General features: G+C 34.0%; 1 protein-coding gene across 1 annotated transcript in view; it reads left to right on the top strand.

The window, feature by feature from the left end:
- Nucleotides 1–27,995, top strand: part of LRRIQ1 (leucine rich repeats and IQ motif containing 1) — a 291,039-nt gene that overhangs the window by 110,473 nt on the left and 152,571 nt on the right. The window contains exons 8-10 of the mRNA XM_055085241.1: nt 3,874–5,511; nt 11,440–11,592; nt 14,093–14,243. Of these exons, the coding sequence (XP_054941216.1) occupies nt 3,874–5,511; nt 11,440–11,592; nt 14,093–14,243 (1,942 nt within the window). The remainder of the gene's footprint in view (nt 1–3,873; nt 5,512–11,439; nt 11,593–14,092; nt 14,244–27,995) is intronic.

Here is a 27,995-nt window from a genome sequence, read left to right on the forward strand (position 1 = left end):
ACGAAATTGAGTTATTTGTAGTGAGGCGGATGGACCTAGAGTCTGTCATACAGAGTGAAGTAAGTCAGAAAGAGAAAAACAAATACCGTATGCTAACACATATATATGGAATCTAAAAAGAAACAATGGTCATGAAGAACCGAGGGGCAAGACGGGAATAAAGTTGCAGACCTACTAGAGAATGGACTTGAGGACACGGGGAGGGGCAAGGGTAAGCTGGGACAAAGTGAGAGAGTGGCAAGGACATATATATATACACTACCAAATGTAAAACTGATAGCTAGTGGGAAGCAGCCACATAGCACAGGGAGATCAGCTCGGTACTTTGTGACCACCTAGGGGTTGGGATAGGGAGGGTGGGAGAGAGGGAGATGCAAGTGGGAAGAGATATGGGGATATATGTATATGTATAACTGATTCACTTTGTTATAAAGTAGAAACTAACACACCATTGTAAAGCAATTATACTCCAATAAAGGTGTTAATAAAAAACAACCTATAACTATCATGCAACATAATTATGTAGCAACATAATTAAACAGGTGATATGAAAAGAAAATTAGAATCTTTAATGAGATACCAAGTATATATTCTAAAGTTGAATAGTTCAGTGTATAAAAATAAAATTTATTTTTAAAAAATAAATAAAAAATAAAATTTCAATGGATAAGTTTGACAGTAGATTTGACACAGCAGGTGAGAACATTAATGAAGCTGAAGGGAAGTCAATAGAAAATACCCAAATTTAATCACAGAGAGGGCAAAAAAAAATGGGAAAAGCAGAAAAGTACACAAGAAATATGTGATACGTAATGAAAATATAAAAATATGTATAGTAGTAATCTTGGAAGGAGTGGAGAGAATGGGGCAGAACCTATGTGTAAAGAGATAATAGTTGAAATGGTTTCAAATTGTTTTAGAAAAATCAGTCTGAGCATTTGAAGATGATTAAAGATCTCCAAGTAGAATCAATACAAAGAAAATCACACCTGGGAATTTAATAGTATTAAAATTCAAGACAAGAGGGAAAAATCTTAAAAGCAGCCAGAAAAAAAGGACACATTACCTAAAAAGGAGCAGCAGTAAGCTGACAGCTGACTCCTTAAGTGAAATGACGGAAAGAAGAAGACAGAATAAAAAATTTAAGTGCTAAGTGTTAAGGATTTCTTTGATCATTAGTGTGCTTTGAATCCAGTCTTCCTCTGCTTTCTGGACTCAGTTTTCCCTTCCTGGAGTATATAGCTAAATACTTGTCAAAAATATACTTTTGGACAGCAAATTTTCTCAATCTTAGCACAATTGAAAATGCTTTTATTTTGCTTTTAAAACTGAATGATTAGTTTTCTTGGACACAGAATACAGGTTTATTACCATTTAGTTTTAACAATTTAAAGATATAACTCCATTGCATATTTATTTATTTTTTCACATGCCATCTATGATTGCAAATTTGATACTCATTCATTACATTCTTTTGAAGCTTTGGGATTTTTCACTTTTTACGTTCATCCACACATATTTGTTGGTTTTCTACTGTGTCCAGGAACTTCTGTAAGTACTTAAGATACAGCAGTGAATAAAACAGAAAATAATCCTTGCCTTCATGGAGCTTATATTCCTTAGTGTTCTGAAATATTGCTAGTATCTAGTATATGCATGCATTATTATGTGTGTGTGTGTGTGTGTGTGTGTGTGTGTGTATGTGTGTGTGAAGTTAACTCTGTATCTTAACAGCCTTTTTTTTTTTTGGTTTAGAAAACATATTTTTCTATGATTCTCTTCCCTTTGGTTTTTCTCAGTTCTTCATTTTGGAACTCCTATTAGTCATATGTTGAGGTTTCTGTGTTGATCCTCTTTACACCTGAACATCTCTGACATATATTTCATAGCTTTGTGTTTTATGTGTTGTTTTGGGAAACACCTAATTTTGAAGTTTTTGTTTAGGCAATCAGCTGTTCAGCAATTTTATATTGATATTTTTATTTGAGTGAGCCATATATTTTTATTTGAGGACTTACATTTCATTTTTATATGAGGTTATTCTTGTTTACACATTTTTTTCTTAAAAATATCTTTATTTTAATTTCTACTTAAATAGCTCTTTTCTCAGAAATTGGTTCTTCCATCTTCTTATTGAAGCATTTTTATTGCCTCACATCTTTTGTGTTAGTTTTTCTCAAATATTTGCCAAATTTTGTTGATCTGTTTACTTTCGTTTTAGAACATTAGTGACAATGATATTTTCTCACCTACCTCCAGATTATCTCACTTAGTGCAAAATGTGTTTATCAACTTTCTTAATAGTTGAGAAAGGATAAGATGTATAACTAGGCTTATTTGTATGTACTACCTCACCTTCCTGGTATTATAAGTCACAAAGTAATTCCCCACTTCTGCAGTCCCTGTGCTAGTTCCTTTATCAGAATTCCCATCTCAGAAAGTCTGAAGTCCTTTTCTCCTACACAGATTTTAGCTTGAGGCTTTTCTTTTTCTCTGTGTCATTCTGATTTCATAAGCTTTTTTTTTTTTCCCCTTTTAAAAAAATAGACTTTATTTTCTACAGCAGTTTTAGGTTCACAGCAAAATGGAGCAGAAGGTACAGAGATTTCCCATATGCCCCCCACCCCCTCCCCACACGGCCTCCCCCGTTATCAACATCCCCCCCAGAGTTGCATGTTTGTTACAGTTAACATACCTACACCCATACATCATAATCACCCCAAATCTGTAGTTTACATCAGGGCTCACTCTTGGTGTTGTACATTCTATTGGTTTGGAAAGTTTATAATGATATGTACCCACCATTATAATATCATCCGGAGAATTTTCACTGCCCTAAAGATCCTCTGTGCTCCACCTGTACATCCCTCTCTCCCCCCACCCCAACCCATGGCAACCACAGATATTTTTACTTTCTCTATAGTTTTTTCTTTTCCAGAATGTCCTATAGTTGGAATCATACAGGACGCAGCCTTTTCCGATTGGCTTCTTTCACTTAATAAGATAAATTCAAGTTCCTCCGTGTCTTTTTTTTTTTTTTTTTTTTTTGCGGTACGCGAGCCTCTCACTGTTGTGGCCTCTCCCGTTGCGGGGCGCAGGTTCCGGACGCGCAGGCTCACCGGCCATGGCTCACGGGCCCAGCCGCTCTGCGGCATGTGGGATCCTTCCGGAACGGGGCACGAACCCGCGTCCCCTGCATCGGCAGGCGGACTCTCAACCACTGCGCCACCAGGGAAGCCCCTCCCCCGTGTCTTTTTGTGGCTTCATAGATCATTTCTTTTTAGCGCTGAATAATATTGCATTGTCTGGATGGACCACAGTTTATTTGTCCATTCACCTCCTGAAGGTGAACGGACAAACTTGGCTGCTTCCAAGTTTTGGCAATTATGAATAACGCTATTGTAAATATCCGTGTGCAGGTTTTTGTGTGGACGTGAGCTTTCAACTCCTTTGGGTAAAAACCAAGGAGCACAATTGCTGCATCATATGATGAGAGTATGTTTCATTTTGTAAGAAACCACCAAACTCTTCCAAAACGGCTGCACCATTTTGCAGTCCCACCAGCAGCCAGCGAGAGTTTCTGTTGCCCCATAAGCTTTTTATCTTCAAGGAATTCCTCAATCTGTGTCTGGGTGGCTTAGTATAGCCATAATATTACAGTATCAACTTACTAACTTGATAGAAGCTCCTAAATATTTAAAAAATTAATATACCCTTTAAAATAAATTACTTTAGTTCCTCTAAGTAAATTTTATATTGACTTTACTATGATTTCAGTTTTAGTATTTGTTCTCAATCTATATTTTGGATGATACTTTAGTAACATCTCACATTTAATTTATGCTGACTACTATTTCTCTTACTTTATTTTAGGAATTTATTAGAAACTTGCATTTACAAATGGAAGAAGAAAGAACAAAATTTAAAGACCTACAGGAAAAAGAAAAAATGCGTTTGTTAAAACTGCAGCATAATGCAGCTGTAAAAATACAAGCTAAATATAAAGCATTTGTGGCCTACCAAAAATATGGCCCAATCATAAAGGAACAAATAGAAAGTAAGAAAAGGAAAGCTCAAGAGTGGAAGGAAAAGGAAGCAAAAATACGACAAATGGAAGAAGAAAAACGAAAAAGATTAGAGGAGGAACAAAGAATAGAAGAAGAGATAAAAAAGCAGAAGCAAGAGGGAAGGAAAAGAAGAGAAAAAGAATATGAAGAAAAAAAGAACATCCTGAGACAAGAAAGAGAGCAACTACTAAAGAAGGAAAAATTGAGATTAAGAGAAGCTGCAAGGAAACAGCTAATAATAAGTAGAGCATTAAAAAACGGAGATTATAATGCCAAATATTTAACTGTCGAAGATAGATCAAAGAATAAGGATGATGTAGCCAGAAGACTAGGGGATGAAAAGTCAAAGAAGTGGAAAGGTGCTTCCCCTTTGCCAGTTGAAGAATCGAATAAGAGAGAAAATGTAGATAGACAGCTTGTATTGAAAGAATCAATACAAGTGCAATTAAAAGAATCTATATCAAGCCAAGCAATTTTGGCAGTATTTAAAATGGAAGAAAAAAAAGAAAACCTAGCAAAACAATGTTCAGAAGAATCGGTCAAAAAAGCAAAGAATTATGAAAACATAGACCAAAAAACTCAATTGGAAAACCTAGATCTAAAAGAAAATGTGAAAGAACAGTTTCAGTTGCAAGAATTAAACTCTCAAATACAAAAAGAAGTCATGAAACATTCCATAAATGAGATTATGAGACAAGAAACCCAAATAATAATATTAGGACATAATCAAGAAATTAATGAGGTAAACAATGAAGCACAGAAAATAATCAATGATAATCAACAGAATAAGATACAACAAGTAGAAAAAGAAGAGATATCAGAACAAAATGGAACATTATATGAAGACAATAATATGAAGAAAATTTCAGTGATTTCAATAAAACAAAAACCACTACCACTAAAATTAGAAAATCCTGCAGATATAGGGGAAAATATAACACTACAAGAAAAAGAAATTGATTTAAAATCTAAAGAAACTGAGGAGAACCCAAAAGGCAGTGCTCTGAATAGTGACTTGGTTTTTAACACCAATGATGCTATGATAAATGTAGAAGGCAAAATAAACAAGCAAAATTATATTTTAGGTAGAGATGGTCCTTGTGAAGATTTGGGTGGCAATACTGCAAAAAACTCTTTGGTTTTTAAAGAAGTAAACTCTCTGAAGTCTCAGATTAAAGAAATTCCAGAAGAATGTCATGAAAATAGAACTGAATGTGAAAATATAGTGACCTGCTCTGTACCAGAGCCAACACTTATATTTTCTATTGAAGAAAAGAGGCTTGCTTGGATAAAATCATTTAAACCCTGGTTTGAAATTTTCAAGCAAAATCAACAGAAGAAAATTGTTAGGAGAAAGAGACTTGTAAAATGCCCAGTCAACGTGATGCCCCCTTTGAGTACACTAGAAATTCTTCAGTGTGGCCCTTGGAATACTTTACAGCAGGTATTTTATAATACTTTTTTCATATTGAATTGTGATTGGTTCACTAAAATGTAACTTTAAAAATCTTAATAGAAGGTGTATTTTATTTATTTATTTATTTATTTAATTTAAGCATAGTTGATGTACAATATATAGGTTACAGGTGTACAATATAGTGATTCATAATTTTTAAAGGTTATACCCCATTTATAGTTATTATTAAATATTCGTTATATTCCCTGTGTTGTACAGCATATCCTTGTAGCTTACTTTATACATAACAGTCTGTACCTCTAAATCCCCTACCCCTATATTGCTTCTCTCCCCTTCCCTCTCCCCACTGGTTACCACTAGTTTGTTCTGTATTTCTTGGAGTCTGCTGTTTTTTTGTATGCAAGAATTCTGTCTCTTAATCAGTGAAGTTGCTAGTGAAATATTTCTCCTATTTGAGAGAGGTTGCACTTAAAAGATCTCCTCAATTAAAAGCATTCAGGTCATCTTCTCCTTCAGTGAAGCACTATGAAGAGCTTTGATTTGTCTTGAAGCCTGTGTTCAAGGGCCCTATAGCCATTACTAGGCTTCCAAGAATGGAGGCATCTGGGAATGTAGAGCTGAATTAGAATAGGAAAACTCCTAGCTTGATACTCGGGCATTAGTTTGCTTTAGTCCTGGGCCACAACACCACCTAGTGGCTCCTTTCAGAAGGAAGTGGATTTCCTTGAAGTGGATTTCACAAGTGCTGTGAAAGAAGGGCTTACAACAATGGAAGACTCTAGAGTTTCTATATAGCAACAGAGTTATTTAGTTCACTTGCTATATAAACATGGTATATCTATGCCTGAAATTTAAAGTCGTTGTCACCAAATGCTACTAATTTTCTATGTTTATGGAAACAGAGTTTCAATCAAAAATACGACAGAAACTAACAAATGTGTAGAAAAACAGGAAAGACTATTTCAAATAGTGAAGTTCTAGAAAGGATTTAAGATTAAAATACATATGTTTATCTGGGGCCTGAAACTCAAATGTATTTATAAAATTTATTTAGTTTCTTGATATAGGTAGATGCCTAGAAAAGGAAACTTTCTTATTAATACATATGCATTATTTGATTCATTCACTCAGCAAATATTCATCTGTCTAATATGATCAATCCATATTTATTGTTAGATTAAAGGGACAGAAACAAACCCCAGTCTTTGCCCTTATGGATCTGACTATGGTACACAAAAAGGCATTAAACAAATAAATGCACATAAATACATTACTGCAGATTTTGATGATTGCTATAAGATTTCAGGGTATTCTGTGAGAGAATAACAAGATAGTAGGATTTAAAGAGATCTCTGAGATGTGAAAGAGCAGTATAAAGAACAAGAACTACTTTGAAGTGTATTTTTTTCCCTAGGCAATGTATTTTTCATATCTATCAGACCTATAGAGTTGCATATAAAATCTCTCAATAGCTCTTCTACTACATTTGTTTTCTTTGACCGTGTTATCTCTGGAATCATTCCTTTCCTACTTTACCTAAGATGTTTCTGCAGGCTTTCTGAATGGATGACATTAGATACTAACTCTTTTATTTTATTTAAAATAATTTTCTTCATGAATATTTGGGCTAGGCATGAGTGACAGCTTCTTGCCTACAGTATTTGTTTCAATAGTTAGAGAAACCAGTAGTGCTCTTCTCTTTCGTTGTGGTTCTCTGTTTTGTCCAGTGAGAGGAGCGCTGAGAAAGTTGAGACGTATGAACCTCTTTCTCCTTGGTGTTTCTTTTTCTGCCCACTCTGTTCCTTCTATGGAACTCTTGTCAATTTACATAAAGTGAGGATTAACCTTTTCTTATACTTGTTAGAGCAAGACCTTGCAAACTGTAATGTGTATACAGATCACCTGGGGATTTGTTAAAATGTTGATTCTGATTCTTTAGGTCTGGTGATCAACTGCAGTGTACTGCATTTTTACAGTGCCCCCCGGGTGATGCTGTTGGTGCTGGTTCATGGACTAATTTGAGCAGCAATGTTCTAAAGGACCCTGTAATCCTTTGACTACTACTCAAACAACTATTTCAAACATTTAATTTTTCTTTGAAGCATGAAACATACAGTATAAACATGAAAATATAAGTGAATGTGCCATATAAGTGCTGAAGTGTTATAAAAACCATCTTGTAATGACTGTTTGCAAGGTGTTTTATTGTGGTATCTTCATTCACCACTGCTACTGACTCACAAACTCACTTTCTTACTTTGATTTTCTAATCTCTTGGCTTCACGTCTTTGTCATTATCTGCCACCTTTGTAAAGTCCTTCTGGAGTAAACCTTTAGAAGAGAAAAATGTATTCTGGAATTTCACCCAGTAATCAATTCATTGTGCTTATGTTACTCTCTCACTTTGAGCCTTCAGGACATGATTCAGGTCTGCCTCTTGTCCATACTTCTTTATTTATTGCCAGACAAATGGTGGTTTTCATTACTTGACTGTGAGATGGATGAGTGGGAGGATGGACAAATGGATGGAAAAAGAAGTCCAACTGAATGTTAATCTTATCTCCATATTATTATCAGCTTCACAATTTAGCTAGGTTGTATTGATTAAAAATGAAATTCATGTAAAAATTACTTGAGTGTAATTTAATAAAGTACTAACAATCCCTGTATCAAATAAGATCAGGGTTCTAATTTTATTTCTGCCATTTACTGGCTGTGTCACCTTGTGCAAGGTGCTTGACCTTTCCCTTTCTGAGCCTCAGTTTTGTCTTCTATAAACTGGGAAGAACAATACCTACTTTATAAGATTGTTGACTTTTTAAATACCGTATGTGAAGAATCTAGTCTTACGCTCCTAACATATATGATAGTCATTGTCAAATGTGGATCTCAAACATCTGAAGAGAAAGGCAAATGGATTTTTGAGGGCTGCTTAATAGCCTCTTTCATCAAATACATTATAACACTGAAAATGCTGGATCATCTACTATATGGAATAATATCCCAAAAGGATATGACTGAAGAGAAGTGATTATTGACAACTAACATAGTTTTCTTTTTCCTAGTTGAATGCTTTAACTAATTCATTTTTCTTTTATTTTGGGCATTTTGCTACTAATGGTAACTTGCCTTAAATAGCAACCATGAAAAAAGGGTACTAGCTTAAGGATTTTTTGCTATGGCTTTATAACATGGCATGGATGATAACATTTTAGGGGCTGAATGTCTCACTTCATTCAAGGCAAATTGTAATTAACTGGTGTTGTGATGGCACATGATTTACTTGAAGTTATATTCTCATTCATTTAAGCCACTAATCATACCTCAGATTCAGTCTCTTTGCTGCTGATTTTTTGAACAATATTATTTCTCCTGGTTGAATATATTTGAGATTGTGGCACTGAACATAAAGCAAAACAGTCATTGCTTTCATTACTTTTGTAATTACAGTTTACCATAGATGACTGACACTGCTTCGGTTGAACTCAAGAGTAACTGAGAGTGAACTCTATAAAAAATCTGTAGCTATTTTAGGTCATTTTATTTACCAGAACTGTCAAGGATTTGGGGAAATATAGACGATTAAGTGGAAAACTGATTTGTGATCTTTTATCAAAATATAATGAATGAGTCATAGGTTTTCTATAGATGGAGTAGTTCGTTTTCAAGTCATGAGAGCCCCAAAATATTAATCTTCCAAATATTTTTATATTATCCTTTGTGAGGGAACGAAACTATGAATGCTATAAATATTTTAGTTTTGCCATAGGGCTAAGACAGTTTATTCGGTTAGCTATTTAAGAAGAATTTAGTGACCGTCCACTATGCCCCAGTTGCTCTTTTATCAGGCTGACCATGCAGTAATGAACACCTGTGAGTACTAATTCTATTTGACCTTAATTTTTAGAGCATAAGGCAGTTCTATTTATGTGATTATTGTCATACATGTATCAAAATGATTAATGTAAAAGTTTATATGATCTCATATGTTTGGAAAAAACTAGAGTACGGTAGATAATAAATTACTATATCATAAGGAAAAAATTTAAATGTTTAATAAAAGGGAGGGGGAAGTACCATGAAATACCTCATATTCACAAGTAGACACCATCAACAAGGATACTGCAGCAGCTGTCACTCCTGTGCTGTAATTAAATTAGAGAGGTTGCCACATCATAACTAGAACTTAATTGTGCTTATATAGTTGACTGTAAGCAGCATATTAGTAAATCAGGCAGGATAATATAAATTATAAGGTAGAGCAGCATTTGTTACTATAAAGCTGCAGCTGTAGGGTTTTCAGTTTTTAAGTGCTCAGTTCTAAATAGTGTGTTTCAGTTTTTTAGTATAGAGCCAGTTTTCCAGTTACAGAATTTATAGTATCTCTTTGTGGACAAATTAAGTGGGCATTACACAGCAGTTATCCTGACACAAGTAGATTAATATTTTTCTTTCTGAAAAATTATAAAAAATAAATTTGTTTCAAGTTGTTTTACATTATGAGTAATTGAGAAATGCCTAAAATCATTATGAAACTAGAAACTTTTATTCACTCAAAGTTTTAAAAATAATCAGTTATTGCTTTTGCTACTTAAAGCAAGGAGTAGACTAATCCCTTCTATCTCCATGAACATATGGTCTTCCCATTTACTTACATAAATATGTAAATGTAAAACTTTAATGCACAGGAAATATTTCACATGAAGAGGAGTTACTGCACTTAAGAATTTTATACTTTTTCCAGGTTTTTTGAAGTAATAATGCTTTCAATTTCAATAAAACATTTAAAAAATTTCTTTTGAGTAAGATATACACTAGTATGATATATACTATAAAGCTTAATCATTTTAGAATTGTTATTCAGTACACAGGAAACCTGGCCTTAGGACTTGTGATGTGGCAGTATGAAAGTATTTTTACTATAAAGCAATTTAGCTTATATAGTTATTTCAGTGCACGGACTCAATTATGGTGAAGAACCAACATATTATTACATTATTACTGTGCCAGTTTTACTTAGGTGAGAGCTCTTGAGTTTAATAAGTGGAGTGCTTTTCAATAATCTCAAAATATTTCTATCTGACATTTTCTTGTAGAACTCTAAGTGTAGTCCTTAATATGCATATCATAAAATTGAATACATTCTTTGATATTGAATTTTCTTTAGTTGAAAAGACTTAAAAAGAGAAAAGTGCCTTAGGAAAAAAGGAAGTATTGAGTCCACAGTAATATCTCAATAATAAGAAATGTTGTAATTGTATGTTAAGAACTATTCATGATTTTTTATACCGCAGATTCTATATGCACTGGGTATATTACATTATTCAGTAGTACGGAATGATTCATACCTTTATAGTACAGAAGACATAATAGAATGTTGTTTTTATTGCATGGTTCAATTATTATTGCATGCTTCTACTTATTACAGGTTCTATAATATCTCTTCTCAGTTAAACTTGCTTCTTTTTTGGAAGATAGCCAAGGTATTCTAGTTGAAGCATGGCAGGTTGGATATAAAATCTATCCCCTGACCTGTTGTGGCTTTTGGTACTATCCAGGTATCCCTAAGATACTGTCAAACACAGATCTTAAACATTTATATAGTGCAATCCTGAAAATAATGCCAAGGGACATGAAAAACAAGGAAAATGAATTTGGTGAAAAATCAGGGAGTGAACTAATAAATGATTACATTATTATTGCTTCTATGCATATTAGTGTTGAACTTGAATTGGTCATGAATGACTGCATTATTTTGTCTTTCTATGAGGGGAACAAAATTGGCAAAATGGCCAGATAGTTTAAATGAAATTGAGTTGTTAATAAGTGTAGGTTTCAATATATAGCATTACTTTTTTTAGATGAAGTTTTTAAAACAATTTTGCAAGGCTAGTATAGTTTATATTCATTATAGTTAGATAATGTTATGTGTTCCAATTTTCTTGAATTCTCTAGGTTACAACAGTAACATTTCAAGATTTGCCAGGTTGTAGTCTCTCCACGCTGGCAGAGTGTACAAATCTTCAGTTTCTGTCTCTTCGGCGCTGTGGATTAACCTCTTTGCACAGCCTGAGTAACTGCAAAAAGTTAAAGTACATTGATGCACAGGTATGTCCTATGTTCTCAATATTTATTTTATGATAAAATATAAAGTGGAGTAAGGTGTAATTCAGGTGTACATTTTAAGAAATGACAATTTTGAAGAAACATTTACTAAAGTAACCTATAACTCAGGGTCTAAAAGAGATCAAGGGCCAAAATTTGTGAGAACCATGCAGGGAAGGTGATTAGATGATATGACCTGGAAATTATCTCTATTTGCAGATGATATAGTTATTGTTTTGTTACTTTTTCCTGCATAACAAATGACCACATTATTTAGTTAATTAAAAACAGTAACCGCTTTATTTGCTCACAGTTCTGTGGGCCATGAATTGAGGCCAGACTTATCTGGGCATTTCATCTGCTTCATACTGTGTTGCCTGGGTCTCTTATGTAATTTGCAGCTGGGGCTGGAATGCCCAAAATGTCTTCTTTTACATATCTGGTGCCTTCGGAGTTTGGAATTTCTCTCTCTCTCTCTCTCTCTCTCTGTGCTTTTTTGGGAATCTTAAAAGGGTGAGCTTTCCAAAAAGACAAGCTTCAATGTGAAGTGCTTATCAAGCATCTGCTGGCATCATGCTAGCTTGTGTTCTATTGGCTGAGCTTTCAGTTCATGTGGGAGGGGACTATGTGGATGTGTGAATATTGGGTTGTGAGGTTTATTGGAACTGCTTACAAAGTAACAATCTCCTGCAGTCTGGCCCCTGGCTCCTAATGAGTCACATCCTTCCCGCATGCAAAAGGACTCATGTCCCAAAGACCCCAAAGTCTCATTAACTCATGGCATCAGACTCAGACTTGAGCACAGAATCTTCTCATCTAAATCAGATCCAAGTGGAGATGATCTGCTCAGAGAAAGTTCTTTCAACTCAGAGATCTATGAAGTTAAAGGAAAAGTTGTCTTCCCTCCCTCCCCCACACCCACATACAGTGGTGAGACAGGACTTGATTAATTAATTACAAGAGTTGTTACCGTTCAATATGGGAGAAAGCAAGAAGCTCATGGCAGTCCCTGGTCCATAGCTAAGAAACTACCATCAGTTATTAATAAGGACTTGGTTCTGCTCCATGGGAATGGGTCTCCGTGACTCTTTGTTCTGCCCACTAGGCTTTTAACTCCATTCTCAAGACATACATTCTTTTTTTTTTCCCCATTTATTTATTTATTTTTGGCTGCGTTGGTTCTTCATTGCTGTGCGTGGGCTTTCTCTAGTTGCGGCGAGCAGGGGCTACTCTTCATTGTGGTGCACGGGCTTCTCATTGCAGTGGCTTCTCATTGTGGAGCACAGGCTCTAGGTGCGTGGGCTTCAGTAGTTGCAACATACAGGCTCAGTAGTTGTGGCTCGCGGGCTCTAGAGCACAGGCTTAGTACTTGTGGTGCACGGGCTTAGTTGCTCTGTGGCATGTGGGATCTTCCCGGATCAGGGCTCGAACCCATGTCCCCTCATTGGCAGGTGGATTCTTAACCACGGCACCACCAGGGAATCCCCAAAGGCATACTTTCTTTTCCATAAGCGGTGCCCAGTTTTGCAGCTGAGAATTTTTCTCAATGTTTCTTTCTCGTAGAAGATTGGGGGGGTGGTGTGCTAGAGTTTTATTTTTATTTTAGATTATATCATTTTCAATTCAAACTGACTGTGCTTCCACCAATATGATTTTCTTTTCAAACTTTGTGTTTCCTATGCTTCTTATTAAGTTTACTCCATTAGACAAAGGCTATATTCATATTTTTGAGAAGGATGTTGTAGGACTACACCATCAAGATTCTTAGAAGCCCATTTATCTTTCTGAAATCTTAAAAGAAGAGAATTGCTGTTGCATCCGTGACTTATAATCTTGACATTGAGACCAATAATATGCATTGCAGAGATGTGTATGTTTAGTAAAAGTATAAATCTATACATGAGATATATACCTAATTCATGGTATTGGTATTCTTTGGAGGGAAAGATAGCAAAAGGGACTGAGGAAGGGAAATGGGGAGATTTCAAATTTTTCCTTGTTTGGTTTCTTTAAAATAAGATTTTTAGCAACTATGACCAAATGTTCACTCTTCTTCATTTAGATAGTTTGAAATATTTTGTTATATGATCCTCTGTGTTTTCTATATTTTAAAAGATTATTAATAAAAACAAAATCATTTATTTGGTTACTTAGTATTTTCATCTAGATAGTATAACACTCTACATAGTTATCTTAAAAGTTAGGGATTCAGGGCTTCCCTGGTGGCGCAGTGGTTGAGAGTACGCCTGCCGATGCAGGGGACGCAGGTTCGTGCCTCAGTGCGGGAAGATCCCACATGCTGCGGAGCGGCTGGGCCCGTGAGCCATGGCCGCTGAGCCTGAGCGTCCGGAGCCTGTGCTCTGCAACGGGAGAGGCCACAAAGTTAGGGATTCAGATATTCATTTAAAGATCATATATCTCATCTTCCCTCTTTTTGCAAGCTTTAAATGTTTCATTAATAAGCCATTGAAATAAAACTAATTATATTTGTTCTTTGTTTTAGGAAAACAATATTGAGACTATCAACTGTGAAAATTTAGAAAATCTCTGTGTTGTTCTTCTTAATAAAAATCAACTGACTTCTTTTCATGGTTTGGATGGCTGCACTAATATCCAAAATCTTGAACTTTCACATAATAAAATCACTCGAATTGGTGAGAACAGTGGAATTTAAATATATTGACATTTATTTCTCATTATTATATTTTGTTTCATTTATTCTTTTTTGAGAATAGGCCACCATCACTAATTTGCTTATTTTATCCAAGCCATACTTATTTAATCTTTTATCCAGATTTATGAAGGAAACAAAATTAGTTTTAATATATAAAAAAGGAATATGCTCCCACCACTGGCAAATGGGTGGTTGTTAGTAGCTCCTTAAATTAGTATATTAACCTCCCTGTTCCTTTTCTTATAACCAACAGTGATCTGAACTCTACTGAAGAATATAATACCCTAGTTTGTTGCCATCATATTTTTATGGACCCTATGCTTTCTGTACTTCTCAGCAACTGTCATAACTGTTTCCTGGTATGACACTACTCTCCTTACCTACATACATCACTTGTACTAACCTTTCCTTCTTTAGGTAAGGCTACTAATACCACATAAAAGAAAGAGTTTATCAGTTTGAATCTCCCTAATCATCTTTGTCCCTCCATCTGTCTGTCTGTATACCTATATATCAATAGCGTTTCCATCCTTATTCTTTGTAATCCGTAAAATTCAGTGATGAAAATGTCTTTTCTTATTTAAGACCAGCCCTTCTATTTTCCGTAAATATACCTGTCATTCTCCTCTGGTACCTTCCTCCATCATTTATCACCTTTCTCATGTCAGATTCTTCCTATTGCCGTCCATTGCCTCATCTCTCTTCCTCTTGTTGTCAAGTCTTGTGAAAGAGTGTTCTGTTCTTGCTCTCACTTCTTACTACCCAACTTCCCTCTTCTGCCCACTGAAATTCAGCTTCAACTCACTTCTATACATTTCCAGTGTGGTAAGTCTAAAATAAAAATCTCATGTTTTTTAATACCTGGCTTAAAATTCTGTTTGTTTGGGTTTTTAAAATTTAACTTGTGAGATTCTCAAGGGACTTGATAAGGGCTTAAATGATGGTTAATCAATAATCAAGGATTAGAAAAAAATAATGAACTAGATAAAAACATTACCCTGGTATACTACTAATGGCTTAAATTATTGGACCCCCAGAAGGTACATTCTTTCCACCTTCTCCATCCTATGGTGGTTAGGAAATGTGATCTGTACTGAAATATCACGAAATGGGATGGGAGCAGATGGAGGAGTAGAAGTAAGCCTGCTTTCTGTGTTTAGGCCTGGTTCTATCTAGGCCTTCTTGATATTAATTTAATTTGTTTGCCTATATAATATTTTGTTTTTTCCTTCATTTTTTTATTGTTGAACACTTCAAACATTTACAAAATGAATACATGGAGATTCCATATACTATAGTCAACATTTGGTCCATCATTACTGTTTTGTTTTTCATTGTATTTTTTCTTTTTTAAAACAAATCCCCAAATCATAAAGTTTCATCCTTTCATACCTCAGGAGATGGTTTTTAATAATATCGTCCTTTCTTACTTAACTACAATGCATTGTGTTGCCTAATAAAATTAATAGTGATTCCTTCTATCAACTGATAATCCATAATCCAAATTTCCTTATTTTCTTAAAATTATTAGAGTTTTTTTGAATCATAACACAAACAATGACCACATATTACATTTACATAGGTGTCTGAAGTCCTATCTAATCTGTAGTAGTCCTTTCACTTTTTTCCTCCATGCCATTGATTTGTTGCAAAACCTATGTTAATTGTCCTATACAGTGTCCCACATTTTGGGTTTGTCCATTTACTTCCTTTTAGTGTATTAAAATTGTTTCACTATGCCTATAAATATTTCATGTCCTGTAAATGAAAGCTAGTGCAACAGGCTTGAGCTAATTAAAATTTAGTCGTTTTTGGCAGGAATTTTTCATAGGGGTTGCTTCATATTGTGCTTCGTATTGCCTTATGTCAGGAGTCATACAGTGAATATTTGCTTTTAATGATGCTACAGTTGCATGTTGGGTATGTGAGTGATAGCCTAAACGTTCCATTATAAAGTTTCCCACGAACCTTTTATCTAATGCTTTCATCCATTGATTAATGTGCCCTGAATCAATGCAGTGGGGGATACAAAAAATGAGTTTTCTAATTTGAACATTCCTTCCACATTTTAAAAACTGGAATCATTTATTTAATAACTATTTGCTCACCTTGGAATCATTCGTAGAGGAAAGACAGGAATAAATGCCTACCTTTATATTGATAGACTTTTACAGTAAGGTCATTACTTTCAGTGGTGTCAAATGAATTTTCTTTGTTTCATTTATTTTGTTTTGCTTTTGCACTTTTCTCTCTCTCCCTGCTCTTCTCTCTTAGTGTTCTTATGAACTCATAGAATTTTATAATATAGAATATTTCAGTCTCTTTTCTTATTATACTGCTTGATACTCAAATTGTCCACTCCTGTGAATTTGATTGAAGATATCAAATATTAATATCTCCAAATTTACTTTTTGAACTTTATAGTTGTGTTATTTTCTCTTCCACTGTAGTCCTTGGTTGATACCAGCACTAACATAACTATTTGCTATGGATTATAATAGCCATAAAATGGTTTCAAAACAACAATGCCAGTATTAGAAGCATTTTAGAAGTATTTAGAAGAAAACTTCTAAATTAATTTTGAGATTTTTTTTTGCATATCTTTTGGCCCTTACATTTTGTCCCCCAAAGTGATGTGCTCACTTAAAGTATTTTATCTTTGTGATTATGTTATGAATTTGAAATATAATTAGTTCACTTTTCCCTTTGATTCAGTTTTATTTATTTATTTTTATTTATTTATTTTGTGCGGTACGCGGGCCTCTCACTGTTGTGGCCTCTCCCGTTGCGGAGCGCAGGCTCCGGACGCGCAGGCTCAGCGTCCATGGCTCATGGGTCCAGCCGCTCCGCGGCATGTGGGATCCTCCTGAACCGGGGCACGAACCCGTGTCCCCTGCATCGGCAGGCGTACTCTCAACCACTGCGCCACCAGGGAAGCCCTCAGTTTTATTTTTGAGATGTAAGACAGATATATGTTTCTACAGACTACATTTAAGAAGACTCAAAGAGATTGTGCTTTCATACTTGTTCATATCACTGTTATCCCATCTACTTTTATATACAGATATTTATGTATATATGTGTATAATAATACATGTGTATCACATATGTGATATATGTGTGTTTGTAAATATACATACATATACATATATCTAAGAAATATATGTATATATGCTAATTCTTTCACAAAATATAGAATATTTTAAGTACTGTTCTTTATCTTGCTCTTTTTCATTTTACAACATATATGGAGTTCATAGCATTCTTTTTCTATGGCTTGATAGTATTCAGTTGTGTGTATGCACTAGAGTTTATTCCACTGGTCCCTGGTTGATGGACAATGGATGGTTTACAGTCTTCCACACTGCCATCATGACTAACCCGATACCTATGTCATTTCATACTTCATCAGATATATCTTTAGGTTAGTTTCCTGATATATATATATTTTGTGGGGGGCAAAGGACATCTTTAATCTAGGAAGATAGTGCCAGACACACTTTATATGGGTTGTACCACTTTGCACTCCTACCATTAATACATGTTAATGGCAGAGTTTTTTGTTTTTTGCTTTTTTTTGCTTTTCTTCTGTTTATTACGTTGTTCTTTTCTATTTTTAAGTTAAATTTGTAATTTAATTATTTATCATTTTTCACTCTTGTTGACATAAGTACTTAAGTCTATAAATTTTACTCTGAGCACTGCTTATTCTGTAACTTCTGAATAAGGTATAGGTATTTTCGTCTGTTCTACAATTATATGATGTATTTTATCTTTTACCTAAAATTTTAAATTTCCATATGGAAAGGCCATTTTTGTCGTTATTTTTTCTAGTTTTATTGCATTATAGTCAGAGAATTATTTTTGTGCCATATCTGCTTTTTGAAACTTGTGGTTTTCTAATATGTGGTTAATTTTCAGGAATGTTTCATGTGCACTTGAAAAGAAGGTTGTTGTTTTTTGTTGGAATATAAAGTATATGTTTTCATCTTTAAGATCTACATTAGTGATCTTTTATTTTAGGTCTTAAATGTGTACTTGATTTACCTTGGACTGAAGGAGTTGAGCTAGACTGAATGTATCTGTTCTTTTTTTTTTTTTAACATCTTTATTGGAATATAATTGCTTTACAATGGTGTGTTAGTTTCTGCTTTATAACAAAGTGAATCAGTTATACACATACATATGTTCCCATATCTCTTCCCTCTTGTGTCTCCCTCCCTCCCACCCTCCCTATCCCACCCCTCTAGGTGGTCACAAAGCACCGAGCTGTGTATCTGTTCTTAATCAGCCTATTTCTTTGTGTACATCCTTTTGTTTCTGCGTTATGAATGTTGCTCCATGCTGTTATACAGATATTCTTAACTGTGTTATCTTTATTGTGAATTTTAGCCTTGAAAATTTTAAGTTCCGTTCTTTGTCTCTTTAATGCTTTTGTGGCTGAATTCTACCTTATCTTACCTTGGTTTCTACCTTGGTTTCATTTTGTTTGTATATGCCTAATCTAAAAAAACTTTTTAACATTTCTGAATCACTTTGTTTTAGGTATGTACTTGTAAACAGCATGGATTTGGGTTTTATTTTTTGATCCAAGCTTAAATGTTTTTCTCTCATATAGACCATGGCCATTTGCATTTATTAATTTAATTCATATACTTGGTCTCAGTACTGTCATCCCACTCAGGATGATGCTCTCTCTTTCTGGAGGGAGGCCTTGTTGGTAATAAAGGGGTTCTTCCACCGCTGGGGCACCTCCAGTTTTTACTTATCCGTTCAGTTTCCTTAGGATTTCCTCTGTACGAGTGTACAGATTCAGCCTGTGTCGATTCAGCCTGGATTGTGTTGATCCTGGGTACTTATTACCCCACTTAGAAAGAAATTTAGCTTGTGATTTCTTTATCTCCCATTTGCAATGGAAGGATAGGTTGTGAGTATTTTGATTTCTTTGTTGCACTTTATGAATTTCTGGAGGAGGTTTGGGGAGAATTGGATCTAATCAGTCACCATCAACTCCCTTTTTTTAAAATATAAATTTATTTATTTATTTATTTATTTATTTATGGCTGTGTTGGGTCTTCGTTGCTGTGCGCGGGCTTTCTCTAGTTGTGGTGAGTGGGGGCTACTCTGTTGCAGGTGCATGGGTTTCTCATTGTGGTGGCTTCTCTTGTTGTGGAGCATGGGCTCTAGGCACGCGGGCTTCAGTAACTGTGGCACGCGGGCTCAGTAGTTGTATCTTGCAGGCTCTAGAACACAGGCTCAGTAGTTGTGGTGCACAGGCTTAGTTGCTCTGCGGCATGTGGGATCTTCCCGGACCAGGACTCGAACCCGTGTCCCCTGCACTGGCAGGTGGATTCTTAACCACTGCACCACCAGGGAAGTCCCCATTTTTTTTTTTTTTAATTTGGGAAAAACATAGTGGTTTTCACAAAGCAAGCTTTTGTTTTGCAAACACTTCAAGGCATAATTTCTAAAATGTAATGTATAATGTTCTTTAATATGTTTATTTGTCTATGTGTCTGTGCTGCCTGCTTTGGGACCACTCATGACTTCTCCCATATGGAAATACTGATACTTTTGAGACAAATTTTTTGTTGTAAAATTTTTATTTAAAATACATACAGAAATAATTTTGTTGTTGTTGGAATGAAGGCAAGTGCACTGATAATGTATGTTACTTTATTGGTACTTACTGAAGCAAGCTTGAAAAAAAAGAAAAAGGCTGTTTGTAAGAAGAAATGCTTGAACTCCCATTCACTTCATTTTCATTGCCAACAGTGCTGTATGGAATTTTTTGTAGTCAGTGGATTTCCTGGGATAGGATATCTGCAAGACTTATGTGAAAACTGCCATGTTATTAATTGATGAACCTGAGGTATCTCTATGTAGTACACTCTCAGCAAACAAGGTAAAAGACATCTTTGCTGTCTGTTGGGTACAATGAAAACACTGTATTTATTGAGTGTGAGAAGAGTATACATGGGAAAGTAGATTTTCTGAAGACCAGTTGGAGTCTGTTTTTCATCTTCAGAAGCTGCTTACAGAGATTCTGATTGAGTTAAGTGAAAAGCATAGATTTTGTCTTTCAGTGATATATTGATGCTAAGAACTCTTATGAAGGGGCACAAAGATAGATTTGTGTTTATAAGTTAATAAGTCACTATTCCATGCTATAATATTTCTTAAGGAGGTGAAATAAAATTGGAAGCAATACCAAATATTCTACATTTGTAGTTTCGAGTTTAATTTGTTCCTAATTCTAACTAAGCTATATTATTGCAGTAGTTAATTCGCAATGTTAACTCTAATTACTCTTTTTATTAGAAAACATTAGTGTACATTTTTTACTTTCTTTCCATTTAGTGACTGAAAATAGCAACTCTATCACTCTCTTTAAGGCACTTTATTTGAAATAATTTATGCTGAATGTTTTCCATTCTAATTAAACTGGTTAATTGTAGATTTAGAAACACAATGTGAAATATACTCTTTTAAAGTAATAGTTTAAAATTTAATTCTATAAATTGAAAGTTACAAAGTTAGTTCTTTAATGTTTAAACATATTGTGTGCTGTGACTATAGAAAGAAATGGTCTTAATTATTATTATTAATCATAACTGAAATATTAATTTAAAATATAATTCAAAATAATATCCTTAAGATGTATTACATATTGAGGTACAGATTATTTTCTGGTCAAATGTAGCAAAAAATAAACTATTATATTGGGCATATATGGTCATATAAATTTTGTAGTCATTTAAAGATTACTTTGTTTTTATATTATTTTCTATAATTGGTTCTATTTTGGCAGCAAGTTTTTGACTATAGAGTATTTTTACTTGACCTGCCATTATTCTTGCATGTTTTGAACACACAAGATAATTGCTTTAAACTCTTTAAATTCACTTCAGGTTGATGATTTTAAAGATGGATTTATTTTAATTGGAAAAGAGATTTTATTATAATTTTTAATTTTAAATTTTTAATGTTTTTTTCCCTGAAGTTACACGAATCTTTATCTTTTATAACTCACTTTAATTTGGGTGGATTTCAGTTTAAATTTTAGGGTTTGTTATCTTCGTTATATTTCTTGCTTTCTTTTGCCTGAAATTTCCCATGAGTAAATTTCAGGCAAAATTGCTAAGACATTTTTTTTTATAAGTAATGTGGAGAAAATTTTTCTTAAATGAATGTTGCCACAGTGTTCATTAAAATTTATGAACTTTACCTGCGGGGAATCTTTCATATTTTGAGTTAGTATTTTTGATTTAGTTTTTTAATGAATAGCCAAAGCAAATGAAAAATAGGTGATTCATAAGTTATAATCTAGTTTTCTTTTTTCCTCCCAAAATATATTGAATTTTATTGACTTTCTAGCAGAAACATTTTAAAACTAAACTAATTTTTAAAATCCATGCTGCATGACCAAAGTGTTTATAGAAAAAATACAACTTAAGTATAATAAATATAGTAATAGATAACTTTTTTTTTCCACCAGGCATTTCATGTGCTTTATACATATTAACTCATTTGATTTTCACATAAGTGTTATTAGTTAGGTACTTACTATTTAATCTTTTTTTTTCCAGGTAAGAAAGCTGAAACATAGAAAGTTTAAGTAAGTTGTCTAAAATCACACCGTTAGTTAATGATAGAGCCAGGATTTGAAACTCAGCAGTCTATCCTGGTACCAAATTTTTTAATCGATTCATTCTATTGCCTCTCTCATAAATATGCATTTAATATGTAAGATTATTACTGTTTTGTTACACCGTATTACAAAGTCTTTATGCTGAAAAATATATAATGATTTTAAGGTTTATTCCTTAATAAATTTATTAATGAGCCAATTTATTGAGCATCTACTATGTGGAAGCACTTTTCCAGGCACTAGAACACAGCACTGGAATATTGCTGAGGATGCAGCAATAAACAAAATAAATGACTGTCCTGACTTTCACTGAGATTATCCTACTGATAGGTATTGATATAGAGAGAAAGAGAAAAAGAGTAAATTGCCATGTGTCCTTTATTGACTATTGGGTAAAAATGAAAATAAGTATGATGTTAATGTCTTTAATGCCAGCAATTTATAAATCATTAATTTATAAATTTCAGGTAATACAGCCCTAGAAAATATTATTGTAAATAGTTAGAGATACTAGGAGATTTTTTTTCTGCTGCTTTATTTTCAGATAATACTGCTTCCTGGAAAAGTGAAACTAGTATTCCAAGTATGAAAGATATTGAATAATTCAACATTTTCACATAGGCTTGATTACTATGTCGTGGCTCATAGGGGAAATGTGCCTGGATTAATTCTTGCTGCCAAATGTTGTCATTGGAACATTAGAAAAAATAATGAAGTAAAATAAGATAAAGCTGTAGATATTTTGCTTGTAGAAATGTTTTTCATTATATACTTATTGAATTCTTTGGATTCCACTAGATGGTGCTAGCTTACTCTTTAGTTTTGAAATGCAACACAATGCCTAGAACAAAGCTAAAAGGGATTTTTCAGATCTGCCAGTCTAGGCTTCTTAGTTTACAGATAGAAAAACAGACCCACATAGTTTTCGTCTAACTCCTGGCAGAGGTGGGGCTAGAATCCACATTTCCTGATTCCTGTTTCTGTATTCTTTTTTCCGTACAACCTATATGATCCTGAAGGACTTTTGCATTGAAATTGAAAATCTCAAATGTAACTCAGCATATTTGTACGTAACTGTCAAACATAGCAATCATTGAGCAGCTAAAGGAGGTAGACCTTTACCAAACACTTTTTTTAGTGAAAACCTCCAGCCTAATTCAACATCTTTAGTATTGCTGTTCCTTACAGGAGAGTTTTTTTCCCCTGTGGCAGGAATGTTTTATTAGACCATTGGCTCATTTCTGTGGGAAGAATTCTTTGAAATAGATATTTGTAGCAAGTATAGCCAAATGCTAATTTTGCCATGGGCAATGGCCTTTTGAGGGATAAACATAGTTGGCTTCAATTTTATTTTGTGGGACCTAGGAAACTTTTAAAGGGCTAATAAAGAATATATTGAAGCAGTAAACTCAAGAATATTTAAGCAATCCTTTATATTTATTATATTTAAGCCCTTTGAAAGAGACTCTTGAATATTTTTGTGGTTATTATTTGCTTTGTTGTAGATGGGTAGTAGAAGAAATAACAGAAATTTTTACAGGGAGAGAATTATTTTCTTAGAGATGTTGAGGAAGTAATGATGTTCTAACGTAAGTCTTGCTGTAAGTCTGTTTTGCTCAGTTCTCATCCTTTATTTGACAGCGAAGAATTTCTAAGATTAGAAGAAGAAGGGCGGCAATTTATTCTAACTTCCTTCCCACCTAGATTCCTCCTTTTGATCCAATGCACTGACTGGATCAAATTGCTGTTTAATCAGTTGTGTATAGACTTTTCTGAGTATGTATTAATATCCTATTCCTTCTTCAAGGTTTAGCTCAAACGTATCTCTTTGAAGCCTTATTTGGTCACCACAGTTACAGGTTTTTGTTTTGTTTTGTTTTGTTTTTTTTCAGTTACAGTTTTTTAACTCCTTGTTTTTATTGAGGATAATTGTTAGGAAACAATAACTATCATTTTTAGTACCCAACATGTGAAAGTGTTGTAAATGCTACTTTAAAATATTATTTTTAATCCTCCCAATAATGTGAAATCACCCCCACTCCACAAAAAAGGAACAAAGGATGAGAGTAGTTAAGTAACTTGCTTATAGTCATATAGCTAGTTTTCAAATAGGCATGTGTTACTGAAATTCAGGACTGCCTGCCTCAGAGCCTATTCATTATTGATTATGAAATACTGCCTGTTGATTAAGTGGAGCACTTGTCATGTTAGCAGAGTCCTGGAGAAAAAGTTATATACATGACTCCCATGGTGTTTGTAGATTGTAGATCTTCATTCTCATAGCTTTTTTTAATTTATTTTTTTGATTTAAATATTTTTGAGGCCATGATATGTGGTGCACACAAATTTATAACTGTTATATGTTTCTGTTAAATTGACCAATTTTATCATTTTTAAATGTCCCTTTTCAACTGTATTAAAAGTTTTCTGCCTTAGTCTTCTGTGTCTGACATAATCAAACCAGGTTTTTTTTGGACTCAGGACCTTTCTAACACTCTTAAAAATTATTGCAGACCTCCTTCAGACAGCTTTCATTTATGTGGGTTATATCTATCAATATTTACTGCATTAGGAAAAAACAGAGAAAATTTTTGTATTTATTCAAAGTTTAAGATAATAAAGCCTTTGCATTCATAACAGTTTTAGAGTAATAACTGTATTTTTTAAACAAAAAGATACTGTGAGAAAAGGGTCATTGTTACACATATTTGCAAATCTCTTTAATGTCTAGCTTAACACAAGACAGCTGGATTTCTGTATTTCCTTCTGCGTTCAATTTACTACAATATCACACCTCATGTAGTTCTCTGGATAACTCCACCCTACACTCTTGAGCAAATGGGAGTGGAAAAGGCAAATAACCTCTTAGAATTATTATGAAAGTAGTTTTGACTCCATGGAACCTTTAAAGGTATCTCAGGATGGGGACACTGGCCCACACTTTGAGAATTACAGTTTTAATGTTTACATAATACATCTTTTTCTGTCCTTTTACTTACAATATTTCTACAAGTTCTATTTTTGGAATTTTTGTAATGTAACATAAACATTTGTTGTTTTTGTTCTTGTTTTATCTAGGCTGCCTGACAAATTCAAGCTTTGATTTGTAACCTTTAGTCCCTAATAATTAAGTGTGATCAATAAAGTTCAATTATTGATATATTTGAGTTTAAAATTACTCTCTTACTATTTGATTCTATTTGTTCTTGTTCTTTTTTTTTTTCTTCTCTTTTCTTGCCTTCTTTTGCTTTGGTTGAGATTTTAAGTTATTCCATTTTTCTTTCCTATCATATTACCATTTTTATATTATTTTACTATCCTTTTGGTTTACTATAGATATTACATCATGCCTTCTTTATTTACCAAATCTAAGTTTATTTAGCACTTTCCTCTCTGTTTTCTTTTTTTTTTTAACATCTTTATTGGAGTATAATTGCTTTACAATGTTGTGTTAGTTTCTGCTGTATAACAAAGTGAATCAGCTATATGTATATATATCCCTGTATCCCCTCCCACTTGTGTCTCCCTCCCACCCTCCCTATCCCACCCCTCTAAGTGGTCACAAACCACCAAGCTGATCTCCCTGTGCTATGCAGCTGCTTCCCACTAGCTCGCTATTTTACATTTGGTAGTGTATATATGTCAGCACTACTCTCTCACTTCATCCCAGCTTACCCTTCCCCCTCCTCGTGTCCTCAAGTCCATTCTCTACTCCTGCGTCTTTATTCCCATCCTGCCCCTAGGTTCATCAGAACCATTTTTCTTAGATTCCATGCATATGTGTTAGCATATGGTATTTGTTTTTCTTTTTCTGACTGACTTCACTCTGTATGACAGACTCTAGGTCCATCCACCTCACTACAAATAACTCAATTTCATTTCTTTTTATGGCTGAGTAATATTCCATTGTATATATGTGCCACATCTTCTTTATCCATTCATCTGTCGATGGATACTTAAGTTGCTTCCATGTCTGGCTATTGTAACTAGTGCTGCAATGAACATTGTGGTACATGGCTCTTTGTGAATTATGGTTTTCTCAGGGTATATGCCCAGGAGTGGGATTGCTGGGTCATATGGTAGTTCTAATTTTAGTTTTTTAAGGAACCTCCATACTGTTCTCCATAGTGGCTATATCAATTTACATTCCCACCAACAGTAGCACTTTCCTCTCTTTTCCAAAGCAATTCTAGGGTCTTAGAAAACTTAAACTTTATTTACTCCCTCCCAACTTAATGTGCTATTGTTGTTGAGTATTTTAACTCTGCATATGTATATATGTATCTATATGTGTGCTTCAAATGCCTTAAGACATTATTATTTTATAAAGTCAATATCATTTGGATTGATCCATTTTTTAAACCTTCCCATTGATCTTTATTCTACCTTTCATCTGTGATATTCCTTTCACCTGAAGAATATGCATACACACACACACACACATCTCTGTTTATGTATTTTGAGATATATACTTACCATTTGGCATGCATTTTCTGCGTTGTGAATGGATTTTATTTTATTATAGCTTTCCTTGCCTAGGGTGATGTGCAACAACCTAATTGTTGATCCTTGGAAGAAAATTTCTTTTTCCCCTTTTAAGATTTTTTTGGTGGGGGGGCATTGTTTTCATCAGTTTACTCTGATGTTTCTACTGTGGTTACCTTAGTATTCATGCTGCTTGAATTCATTGTGCCTCTTAAATCAGTGGCTTGGCATCTTTATTCAGTGTTGAAAAATTCTGAGCTACCTACTCACCTATAGATCTAGATCCAGATATATATTCCCTCTATATTCTACAATCCCCTTATGCTTTTATAATTCTCTTACATTTCTTTTGCATCTCTATGCGTCATTTTGGATGTTTTCTTGTGACTCAAATTATGGTTCACTAATTCTCCCTTCAGCTGTGTCTAATATAATGTCCAATCCATTCATGAAAGTCTTGTTTGTAGTTGTAGATTTTCAAGTTTAGAACTTTTATTTGCTTCTTTTATTTAGCATTCAATTCACATTTTTATGGTATCTAATATGTAAGTTTCCAATTTTATTTTTTTAATATGTTCAACCAAGTTTTGTTAATTTCTGTGTCTGGTAACTTCATTATCTGGATACCCTGTGGATAGTTTCTATTATCTGTTCTCTTGATTTTTGTTCACATGATGTTATTTCCTTGCTTAGTTTTTTGTCATTTTACAGTCAGAAAATACTAAGAAAAACAAAACTATAGAATCAATTTGAGGCTATGATGTTATTATTTTCCTCCAGAGGTCTTTATTGTTTAAAACTACGAGCATTAGTGATCTCTGTGCAGCTAAATCCATGTTTTGCTATTGATATTATTTAAAGCTTGGCTTCAGTACCCTGGGAGCTATTCCATATTTGGATTAATGTGTAGCACACGGAGGTCCAACCAAAAGTAAGGTAGGGATTTGTTAGGCCTCTTTTGCTGAGGAGAGCTCTGGAGCCCAAATTTTCACCCCCTGATGCTGCAAGCTTTCCTTTCTCAGAATTAATAGATATCCTGAATAATGTGTTCACCTCATTTCTTCTGGACCTTAATCCTCTTATTCTATAATACCATTTTAGTTCTTAAATGCCTTCAGCAGCTATGTTTATATTTGTTTTCTCATTACCTAGTCCGTCGTTACTGTAAACAGAAAGCCTTTGCTACATTTTCTATTTTCCCCTTCTCTTGTCTTCTTTTGACTTATTTGGTATTTTTCCCCTCATTTCCTCTTTTGTCTCAATCTTTTGATAGTTATATACTTTATTTAGTAGTCACCATAGAAATTATAAAATATACTCAATTTATCTCAAGTTAATTGGTATCTTTACCTCAAATTTCCTTACATATGTGTTTGTTTTTCAGAATTTTAAATGTATTTTTATTTAACTCTTCAAGCTATATATTATGGTTATTTTATAGAGTCAAAGTTTGATCATATTTGCCCATATTTATTGCTTTGATGCCTGTTACTCTTTTTTCATTTAAGATCTTGGATCACTTTCCTTCTTCCTGATATAGATCCTTTAAAATTTCCTCTAGTAAAAGAACTAGTTTGTGGAAGATAATTTTTCTGT

The sequence above is a fragment of the Physeter macrocephalus genome, chromosome 6, assembly GCF_002837175.3.
Source record: "Physeter macrocephalus isolate SW-GA chromosome 6, ASM283717v5, whole genome shotgun sequence".
Lineage (NCBI taxonomy): Eukaryota > Metazoa > Chordata > Mammalia > Artiodactyla > Physeteridae > Physeter > Physeter macrocephalus.